Source organism: Glycine max, chromosome 3, assembly GCF_000004515.6.
Source record: "Glycine max cultivar Williams 82 chromosome 3, Glycine_max_v4.0, whole genome shotgun sequence".
NCBI classification, from domain to species: Eukaryota; Viridiplantae; Streptophyta; class Magnoliopsida; order Fabales; family Fabaceae; genus Glycine; species Glycine max.
In genome coordinates this window covers 20,566,339-20,577,495 of record NC_016090.4, presented here as the reverse complement: position 1 = coordinate 20,577,495, position 11,157 = coordinate 20,566,339, and the positions used below count along the sequence as shown (strand labels likewise).

The window sequence follows — 11,157 nt, the reverse complement described above, 5'->3', positions numbered from 1 at the left end:
CCTCTTAATTAATCTCTTTGTTACAAATTACATAATTGAGTATAATTGAAGGTTTAGCCCCTGTTTCATTGATTGTGTGAACTTGAAACAACATATATTTATGGCAAACACTAGGTTAAAGAATCAAAACTAGATTTTTTATATTAAGTATATTATTAATACACAATGCATCTTCAAAATGAATTCTAATAAAAACTTGCATTCGTTAGCAAAGCTGCAAAGGCCTATATTTATTTGAAGCATCAAGCATTTAAAAAAAAGTGAATAATCACAAACTCAAGGTAACTCCTCTCGTCCTATACGTTTTACAGATAATCCTTTCTGCCTAGGTGGAAGATGCATATCACTGCCAAACTCTGATATTGCATCTTTGGTGCCAGCACATTTAATATCAGAATACAATATGAAGGCTCTTCAAAGATTGAGTGATAAGGAAACTCGTGAATCCTTGAAATATTTACATAAAACCACCCTTAAGCATCTAAAAATCAATCCAACATCAATGAATAAGGTTTAGCATTTTAGTACCTTAACTTTAATCCCTGCATTCTATATAGTTCATTGATTTTGCATGGACGGCATTTGCATAATTGTATCATAAGGTCCAAACTGGCATCCACTGAGGAAATACTGCTCCTGAAGTGGTTTAGATCCATATGAAGAAATCCCACAAAGTGGTGTCATGAACATGTTTCCATTTGTGGAATTGAAAAGCATAGGCACAGTTTCACATGGCAATTTCCAATCATGTTCCTGTTTAATTACCATAGTAGTAGACAATCTTTGATTCTGGGATGGTGGATTCACATCCTTCACTGAGTGATCTGGTGAATAGGGTCTGTTGTTACTCTCTGATGAAGGAGATTTTGCTTCTGGGAGATTCACCATTGTGATGTCATGGATACTGGATCTCTTCTTGTCCTTTCCTCCACTTAGTTGCCTGATGAAATACTTCTGAGCATGACTTGCAACCTGAGTTGGTGTTCTTGTGGTCACAAAATTGCGAGAGATGTTTCTCCAGTCTCCTTTACCATACTTCTTCAGACCCATCAGAAATTGCCTGTGATGGTCCATTTAGCAAGTAACTCAGCATTAGACAGTAGTTCTTGCACAAATCAAAGGCTCAAGATAATATTAAATTAAACTCAGCACGGATTTCACTATAGACTTTATTGTTAATTTTAGAATTTAATTAGAATGCACCTTGTCAATACAAATTGTCAAATATGGTATGCTTGTTGGCTTCTTCAAATTTATTGTGCATGAAAATTAAATTCTTAATATGCTCTGAGTTTCTCATTGATTCAAGAGTAAAAGCCTTGGATTCAGGAAAATACGTATACACAAACAATAGACCATATTAAGTGAAGCATTTTTCATATCAATCATATATATACAGTAACCAGAACTGACTCAAGCATTCAACCAATAACTACACAAATGAATTGCCTAAAACTCAAAATTTTAAGCAAAATCCTTAACTTCAAAGTTGTTTAACACACAAGCCAAGCATGGATTATTATTCCTCCACTTTTTGACACACACATGAACATAATCATTATCTAAATAGGGATAACTTATGGGACAACAACACACACAACAAAGGCTTATGATGTGCAATTACCTGTGCTCCTCTTTAGTCCATGGCACACCTTTCTTCCTCTCCTGCTCAGATGGTCTAGTGGAAGCACCCCTTTTGCCAGTAACACCATAAAACTGCCTGAGCCCATCAAATCCTTGATTGTTGACCCACTCCAATGTAAAGGAATCAGCAGCAGTGTACCCTGGAAGTGGAATAAACCCTGATTCAATGACACTCACATCTTCTTCAAGTTCCCTATACTGTTTGATCACATCGCCGACCGTCTTGCCGGGAATCAAGGCCGCCACCTTCAGCCACCGGTCCGGAGTGTCCTTGTCAAACACAGCCAAAGCATTCTCAAAGAGCTTGTTCTCCTGTGGAGTCCACCTGGTCCCCAAGCTTTCTTGGAACAGCCAATTGGAACTTCGGAGGTATGAGGCTGGAGAAAGAACTTCAATTCCCCTGTTCATTGTTCTAGTTTAAGGTAGTAGTAGTAGTAATAGTAGCACTCATAACTGGCATGCCAAAAACATATCTATTATTATATGATCATAAAAACATACACACAAATACACAGTTATTACTAGTTACACACTCTCTTTGAAGAAAGTTCAAAGAGAGAGAAGATGTGATGAAGAGTAGTGGACTAGTGGAGCTGCTAAGAAGCATATAATCAAGAAGCATTTGCAAGGAATCTGCTACCCTTTTCACACAGCCACAACCTAAGGAATCTGGAAAAAAATAATAATAATTATAACAAAAAGAAGCTTTCTTTCCAAAACGCAAGGAAAATTCATAATCCCTCAGCTTATGGGCAAACTGCAAAGGATGTAGTTTTTTTTTTTAAACCCTGAAACTATTCAGATCTAAGAGAAGAAGGAATAATCACCAACACACACATACACAAAAGGAAGCAAACCCCAGATAGGAAAAAAGGTAAAAAAAAAAAACTAAAATGTGTAGAGAATTAATTGCATCTTACGAAGCTTATGTAGTTGACACAATAATTGGGGTGGCTAGCTTTTCGAGAGAGAGATATTTTTTTTTTTTACAATTGAGAAAAGAAAAAAAGGAATGAAGTATTAAAATGGAAAATGGAGAGTACGCTGAAGGAGAAAAGGATGGAGTGAAGTGCGGAGGAGTACAAAGAAGGGGAACAGGAATGTGTCAGGGTCTTTGTACTGTACTGGTGTTGAGTTGAGACAGCGATCTATGGAACAGGTTGGATTGGAGTGGGGAGAGAGAGAGACAGGTCAAAGGCACTGAGTTGTGATTGGTGGATAGGGTGCTTGTGGGCGCTGAGACCACACGATGGATACAACAAGTAGGAGGAGAGAGAACATCATCATTTGGATACAAGTTACACGAATTTGTGTTTTTTAATAGAGTAATTTAAGTTGATTATTTAAAATAAATTTGGATACAAGTTACACGAATTTGTGTTTTTTAATAGAGTAATTTAAGTTCGAATCTTGATTATTTAAAATAAATCGTATGAAAAATAGATATTTATCCATTTGTGTGTTTATATTTTTTAATAAAAATTAATCATCATTTTCAGCTTAGAATTATTCATACCAATACACAATGAGAAAAAAAAATAGTAGGAGGAGAGAGAATTGAAAAGGACAAGGGTTGATTTGGTGGTGTTGGGAGGGCGTGGACTGGTTTGGGCAAATTGGTAATCTACATGGAGGCCATGAACATTGACGTTTGACATGGTTGGCGAATCACGAATGAAGAAGGGGGGAGTTGTGGAGTAATTGAAGTAAAACAGTGGGAAGTGTGGGAAAAAAGACAAAAATATCATTTTGTGGAAGTGGACGTTGTTTTGGACTGAATTTGCGAAATTGCCACTTTATAATTTTCAGCAGGAGGCCACATTGAGATTGGGTATTTGTCGTTTGATGGTTTTAATAATGAATAAAAATACTAAAATATCATTTTGGATGCTCTATTTTTTTAGTGAAACTTATTTTATTTTTAAAATGACTAAATGATATATTTTATTTTTTTCAGTTTTATCATTTATCTTTTAATTTATTTTTCAATTTAGTTATTTATCTTTAAAAAGTTTAATGTGATCTTTTATCGTATTCTTTTTATTTGATTTGATCGTTTATGGTATTTTTTTTGTTTAATTTAGTCTATTATTTTATCTTTTTGTTCAATTTGGTCCTTTAGCCTATTTAAAATTGACGTCGTTAATCATTTAAAAATAATTTTTTTTGGTTCAGTTTTATCTCCTTTCCCTCTACTTTATTTTTAACCAAAAAAGTTCATCTGTAAATAATTAATGATATCAATTTTACAAAAATCAAAGGATCGGATTGAACAAAAAAATTATCAAAATAAATATTTTAAAAGATAAATGACTAAACTGGACTAAAAGAATAAGATAAAGGATCAAAATGGATTTTTAAAACATTAAAAATTAAATTAAACAAAAAATAAGATAAAATAGCAAATAGGTCATTTGTACTTTTAAAAATCCTCTTTTGTTCTTTAAGTTTATAATGTTGTTCAAATTAGTTCTTCCATTCGTTTGATACTAGTACTATTTGTATTTAAAATTTTAAAATAATTAATTTTAACAATGACAATTAAAAATTGTTATTATGTTTGACTAATTAATATAATTAATTCAAATGTAATGTCAATTTTTAATATTCACAATATTTTTTAATTAAAATTTTGAAAATAAAAAATCTAATAATCATTCCAAATAGAGATGTTTAATCCATCAACCTTAACCTATTTGTTACTAGCTCACATGGGCTAAGGCTAAAATTGGCCCATATGGCCAAAAAGCCCTTAAGGCCAAGGTCAATCCATGGGCCAACAAACTTTTAAAAATTAAAATTTAGAAAGATAAAATAATTTTCTCTTGTGAGCTAGGACTAGTCAATAGGCCTTAAATTTAAATAATTTGACCTAGATTTTTAATACTCTAGCCAAAATATAGTTGAAGATACTCTAGTTGAGGTTGAGTTGTAGATATTTGTGATCGATATTGAGTTAAAGATACTCTAATTGAGGTCGAGTTAAAGATATTCTAACTGAGATCAAGTTGAAGATATTCTCCTGGGTTGAGGTCAAACGAAAGATGCTTTGGTAGAGGCTAGCTGAAAATTTCCGTAGTTGAGGCTAATTGAAAGAAGCTTTGGCCAAGGTTCCACAAAAATCCTTGGTAAATGCACTAGTCGAGGCTAGTAAAAAAAATCCCTATACCAAGTCTAGTCGAAAGAAATCGAAGTCAAAGTTGGATGAAAGAATGCATTGATTAAGGATGACCGAAAAATTTCTTAACCGAGGTTGGCTGATAAATGCCCTAGCTAAAGTTAGTTGAAAGATACCTTGGACATGACTAACCAAAAAAAGCCTTTGTTGTAGTTGGCCAAAAAAAGCCCTTATCGAATTGGCCAAAAAATGTCCTAATCGAGGTTGGCTAAAAAATGCCCTAGATGAGGTTGACCTAAAGAAGCCTTTTCCCAAGTTAACCAAAAGAAGCCCTAGTTAATGTTAGCATAAAAAAGTCCTACCCAAGGTTGGCCAAAAAATGTTGGTTCAAGTTAGCCACAAGATATCGTGGGCATGAGCAATAAAAAATACCTTGACCGAGTTCAACAAAAAAGCTTTGACCGACTGAGGTAGATAAAAAAAAGTCCTAGTCAATGTTGATAATGTTGAAAAGATCAGTTTGTAAAGTGACACATCATTATTTAATTGATGATAGGGACTCAAAACAAAAGTTTCAATATATTGAAGCCTCAAAATAACGAAATTTTTTATTAGGGACCAAAAATAAAATCCGATCATTTATTAGGGGCTTTAAACATATTTAAACCTTTTTTTATTATTCCCTTTATAATTAAGTTTTATTAATTGATTAAAAACCTTTTGTTAAGTTTGACGCCATTTGTGTAAACTGGTTTTGTATATAAAATAGATAGAGATCTAATTTTATTAGGTGTCCATTCATTCCATTTGGGTTTGAATTTGATAGGATTATTAAGGGGACAACTTTTTCTTCTAAACTTTAACGTAACTATATTTCTCTTGTCAGTACCTAATTAAACTTACCAATTAGCATGTCATTCATGTTATTTAGAATCTTGTTTCTTTTTTATTTTTTAGATTTCTTGTATTTTTATTGGAGACAATTACATTTGAATGGAGTAGAATCACTATTTTAAATCTTGTTTAGGGCTATGTAATTTTCTTTTTCCGCTTTTGTTAAAAATTACATATATTCTTCATGCAAACACCAGTGAAAAGTTAAAATGAGCCAAACTGATCAACGATTTATCGAAGTAAATAACCTTTCTGTATTCCATGAAACAAACAAGAGTGTACACTTGTTGATTCCGATACATACACAATGCGTCTTAGAAAAATGAATTTGCAAGAGGAAAACCAAAATGCTCGCTCCATCTTATTAAACGTGGTTGAACAAATCACCTATTTGCTCAAAGAAAAATATTCGGGGATACTCGCTTATTAAATAACCTTTTTCTTTTCACTCACTCTTCTTTTGCCTGGCTTCTCTGTATCCCTCCAAAGCTTCTTTTGTTTCGGCATTGGAAGGCCTTTCTTTTGTGTATTGCATAATTAATTGATGATTGACGCATTAGCATTTGGGAAGATCTTTAGGTGGTGGTATCACTGATTGCTTTGGACCTTTGCCATTGTCCACCAAAAAGGCCATCTTTAGCCCCCATGTTGTGTGTACCTCCAAGTGGCAGTGCATGAACCAAACTCCTATCAAACACATACCCAACATATATTTTAGTACTGGGATGAGTTTGTTACACTCTTAAAAACAAAGGCTTCTAAGTGTGAAAGACTTTTTATATTGTGATCTAATTATGTATAGTAATATATGATAAATTTGTTGACTTTAAAAATAAATTTTGATGGTTGATATTTTAAGAATTTTTACATTTGACCATACATCACAATTAAGCTTTAAGTTTTAGGGATAATTATATCAATTTTCTTTGATGTTTGTAATAATTACTCAGAATTTTACTTGTGTTAGAAAATTATGCCAACCACACTTTTATCAATTTTGTCATTTGCACAATATTTTAGTCAACAACATGTAGAAGTGATACATAAAAGGGAGAGGTAAGTAATTTTCTAAACAAGTTGGTTGTTAATGTAATTAACACTAATTAAGAGTGTACTAATTAAGTTGACTCATGTTGTATATCAGAATTCATTTTTACCTGGATTATCTGCTCTAAATCTAAATGCAGTCCACCCTCCAGCTGGTACTCCAATAGTGTTCCTTTCAACAGGATCAACAAGGTTAAAGTTCTTAGGGTCAATTTTGGGGTTGAAATTTCCTACTCCTCTTCCAACAACAAAGAAATTGAACCCATGAAGATGAACTGGGTGGTTCTCAGGTGCAATGATTCCAGTATCTTGCAGCACAACCTGAACTGTGGCATTGAATGGTACCCGATAAACCTTTGTGCCAGTTTCGGTGTTCAAATTGGCTGGTCCAGGACCTGAGTAGTTGAACAAATGGGGTGGATTGGCAGGGAAATCAGTGGTGAACACCCCTTTTATGTTGAAATAATGTGCTTGAAGTAAGGCAATGGTTGGCATAATAAATGTCACATTGTTGATAGCAGCCACAACCCTGCTTCCATTTGCAGCTTTGCAAGATGGACAAGGGCTAATCCCCAACCCAACAGTGAAGAAAAGTGAGTGATCAACAGTTAATGGGACATTGACAGGGTATTTCTTGGAGTTAAGGCCTCTAAGAGAGGAGATGAAGTTGTTGGCAATTTGTGTAGAATTTTTGGGAGGTGGGGTGGTGAGAATTGTGGGAGTGGCAGCAAGAGTTCCTGTGTAGTGCAATGTTGCTGTGGCAGTCAAGTTGTCCACAGCAATAGGAGCATCCATGAAAGGAGAAGCTGCTACCAAGTACTTGCCAAATTTTTGGTCAGCATTTAAAAGAACATTGGTGGTTTGACCAGGGGCTATCAAAATTGTTTCAATCTTGAAGGGCTTTACATATGTGGCATCAACTTCTACCACTGTGAGCTTGTGGCCAGCAATTTTGAAGAAGAGCTCTTCATTGAGTGCAGCATTGATAATTCTCAACAGGTAGGTCTTTCCACTCTCCACGGGTAGGTTGTAAACATCTGGACATGTTTCCATAAAAAGAAAATAAACAAAAGCTTAGTTTGAGCATAAGGAAAATATTTTAAGAGTAAATAGTTTATGGATTGATCTTTACACTACTGTCTAGTCAAAAATTACTATGTATGATTTCTGATTGATTAACAGTATAAAATATTTTATACTAATAATGCATAAAAATTAAACTTGATATGTAAGTTTAGAGGTTAGAGAATTGAATAGAACAAAATACCTTGTGTAGAACAATTGGTAACTGCCCCTGGAAGGCCATTAATAGTATGAGCATCTGAGACATTTGGTGCCAATCCTGATTTGAGAGCTTCATTGATAATAGCTTCAGTATCGGATTTCCACCATTCTCCTACAATTTATCACCATAGTGAATTTTAATCTGAATACCAATTATTGAACTTTAAGTATGTATAGATCCTTCAGACCAATTAACTTAGTGAATAGGAAAATTTAAACGCTATTTGTTTTGGCTCACCTAATACCACAACCAATTCATCATCTGGCTTTGGGAAGGGATAAGGCACACCTCTCTTTGGCAAGATAACTAAGGCACCATGGAGAGTTGACCTTAGCCAGTTAACATGTGCATGATAAAGAAGTGTTCCTCTTTGCCCGGTGAGGGTGAAATTGTACAGATAGGTTTGCCCTGGTTGAATTGGGCACTGTGTGACATATGCAGGTCCATCAGCCCAACCAGTTCTCAATTGCCTCACACCATGCCTACCAAGATGACATAATCACTCCAATTAGCATTGAATTTGAAGATTGTGTTGATTAGAGAAAAAAATTGTTTACAATAACGTCCATTACCTAATTTTTTGTTCTATACTTTTTGTGACTTGGCATATAAAATATAGGCTTGTATTTTTTAGCATTAAATTTTTAGTTTTTGATGAATTTTATCTTCTAGAAATAAATTTGGTGTATTTTATTTAAATTTTTTAAAACATAATTACACTTTTTAATTTTTATCCCTCACTTTTTATAAGTTTGACAAATTTTATTCTCAATTTTTGTGCTTATTATTGGATATATGAATGAGATAAAATTTGTAAGTTTCTTACAAATTAGAGTAAAATGTGTCAAATTAAAAAATTAAGAATAAAATTCTCCAAACAATTAAAGATAAAAAATACAATTAAGTTAAAAAAATATATGATCTCTCACCAATGGATGGTAACGTTGTGGTTGACTTGGTTAATGACTTTGACCAGCACTGTATCATCTTCCCTAGCGTAAAGTGTGGGTCCTGGGAACTTCCCATTAATGGTGACAATAGATTTGCTTGAACACAATCTATTGGTTTGTTTAGACACCACCTGCACCCATTATTACCAAAATTAGCACATCATATGAAAAAAACTAATATAGAGCGTGCATTTGGTTGGAATGAACTGACCGATTAACCATTTTTAGGTGCTGATTTAGAGGTCTACCGTCCATGTCACTAGAATTCTAAATCTACTCATTATGTTCTACTTTGTGACAAAATTGTTAGCATCTACTAAGGATTAAGTTTAGGTGAAAATTAATGCTTCAAAACTAATAATAATTATTACAAGATGCCAGCAAACGTTGTGTACATACCAAGTAAAGGATTGACAGCTTATGTTAGTAATGTTACTATAATGTTTCAGAAATAATATTATTACGGTTGCCATTTTTTTTATCTTAGGTTATATGTTCATAAGAATTATAGATTTAGATGAATATGTCCAAAAAATATATGTAGGTGAATAATAAGTTCGTGATTAACATTAAGAGGGTTCCTGTCTCAAAAAGGGAATGAAAGCATTTTATTTCCCAAATAATTAGTTGAACTGTTGGTGCTATGTTATATTTTAATTAGTGAGTTCTCCTGTTCATAGCTTGTTTGCACCAGGGACACAATATTATCAGGTAGTATATATATGATTTAAGATAAAAATAAAACCACCACCTATGTCAGCTTAAATAATTTGGGTGATTAACAAGTTCACAAAGGAATAGAAACATAATTGCATTAATCTATTTAACATGAAAATGAAATATCCTAAGCTACTCTCGCAGTTGTCACAACATCATTCTAAATTCAATAAGAAAATAATCTTAACCTCTGCAAAGTCATACATCTTTATCAGAACTTGATAGAAAATTACTTAATAAGAGCTAGATGAGCGAATAAATTAAAGTACAAATCGCATGCATTTAAGTAGATAATTATTATTCGTTAAGCTTCCACTCTTAAAAAAAATAGATTCCTAGGTGCTTATGAACAAGGAGAACCTCCACATCATTATATCTACAATCTTAGTTATAACTTTCAAATATGATATTAGTTACAACATTATAAAAATGCAAGACACAAAATCAGTGCCCAAAGGTAATAAATAACGGTTTACTTACATGAAATTTGTAGTGCCTCACTCTGCATTCAACCAAAGCTGGAAGAATGCAAGCAATGAGAAGCACCATTCGAACCCAATGAGAATCCATTTCTCTTTCTCTCTGTATCCTATCTACAACACTTTCTCTTAGGCCCTGTCTTAATTTGTCGTACTTCTGATGTCCTTGTGTGTTGCCTTCACAAAGGACTGGCCAACCCACACTTATATAGACCGCAATGGGCATTGCTACCACGTCGTTTTAACTATGTTAGGTGAGTGATGGTGGCATTCTTGGAAATTAAGACTGAAATTAAACAAATTAAACTAGCTTATCTCATGATATCTTGCATGTCACATAAAGTGTATAATGGGAATCGGTGTATATATATTTTGGGATAGAAGTTATTAGTAACCTCCTTAATTAGACACATATATGTTATGATAAATTGATAATAGCTGTTTTGGATTAGTTGTGTTTTGACTTCCAAACATTTCTCAGTTCCCCACTAAGTGAGGTTCATCTAGAAAGTTAACCAATAAAAGTATGGTAATGTAGTTTAGTTAAAGGACCTGATTCGTCATTTTGGGCCTTAAACACCCTTTTACCAGAAGCCCTTAATTAGTAGTAAATAGTAATGTGATCTTGTATGATATTTATTTTATCTAGCCATTAAAGATTTTTTTAATAATAAGTACAATATTTTTCAGGGCAAGAGAGAAAAGTACAGCATTTAGCACATGTGAAACATAAGCACGCTCTCTTAGTATTTGTCTTTTCTAGTTTTAATATACAAAAGACATCCATGTCTAAGGAAACTTGGTAAGTTTAAGTGCAAGGAAAACGATATAGTATTCGATGTCACTTGAGTTAAGGTTTTTGTTCAATTACAATACTTTTCCCTCTAATTATTGTTGTTATTTTATTTTCTTCTTTCAAGAAGATATCATTCATTTTTTCCTTCTTATACAATAATATAAAAGAGTATCTAAGTAAAATTAAACTCAATTTCTTTAAATAAAATTTTAAGTTAAAAACTCATA

At 33.2% G+C, this 11,157-nt stretch overlaps 2 protein-coding genes across 5 annotated transcripts; both read right to left on the bottom strand.

Annotated features, from left to right (window-relative positions):
- Positions 1-203: 203 nt before the first annotated feature.
- Positions 204-2,874, bottom strand: MYB51 (MYB transcription factor MYB51). Of its 4 annotated transcripts, none has more exons than XM_041013821.1 (3): positions 2,688-2,874; positions 1,625-2,097; positions 206-1,060 (listed from the first exon to the last, which is right to left on the bottom strand). In XM_041013821.1, exons 2-3 carry the CDS (start codon positions 2,050-2,052, stop codon positions 559-561), a joined length of 930 nt encoding a protein of 309 aa, XP_040869755.1. In that variant the 5' UTR covers positions 2,053-2,097; positions 2,688-2,874; the 3' UTR covers positions 206-558. The 4 variants fall into 4 exon arrangements, with proteins under 4 accessions (NP_001240137.1, XP_040869755.1, XP_006576272.1 ...); XM_006576209.4 differs by having other exon boundaries at positions 1,625-2,313; positions 2,565-2,843; XM_014773385.3 differs by having other exon boundaries at positions 2,565-2,843.
- Positions 2,875-5,886: 3,012 nt separating this feature from the next.
- On the bottom strand, positions 5,887-10,309 carry LOC100797234 (laccase-4). The gene is made up of 6 exons (XM_003522102.4): positions 10,136-10,309; positions 8,918-9,069; positions 8,226-8,470; positions 7,971-8,099; positions 6,814-7,740; positions 5,887-6,343 (listed from the first exon to the last, which is right to left on the bottom strand). Exons 1-6 carry the CDS (start codon positions 10,223-10,225, stop codon positions 6,213-6,215), a joined length of 1,674 nt encoding a protein of 557 aa, XP_003522150.1. The 5' UTR covers positions 10,226-10,309; the 3' UTR covers positions 5,887-6,212.
- Between the last annotated feature and the right edge of the window lie 848 nt (positions 10,310-11,157).

Coding starts and splice junctions, on each gene's coding strand:
- LOC100797234 (XM_003522102.4), bottom strand. CDS start 10,225: ATGGATTCTCATTGGGTTCGAATGGTGCTTCTCATTGCTTGCATTCTT. Junction 8,100..8,225: donor TGAATTGGTTGTGGTATTAG/GTGAGCCAAAAC, acceptor GATAAATTGTAG/GAGAATGGTGGAAATCCGAT. Junction 6,344..6,813: donor ATTTAGAGCAGATAATCCAG/GTAAAAATGAAT, acceptor TGTGTTTGATAG/GAGTTTGGTTCATGCACTGC.
- MYB51 (XM_041013821.1), bottom strand. CDS start 2,052: ATGAACAGGGGAATTGAAGTTCTTTCTCCAGCCTCATACCTCCGAAGT. Junction 1,061..1,624: donor TGGACTAAAGAGGAGCACAG/GTAATTGCACAT, acceptor GGACCATCACAG/GCAATTTCTGATGGGTCTGA.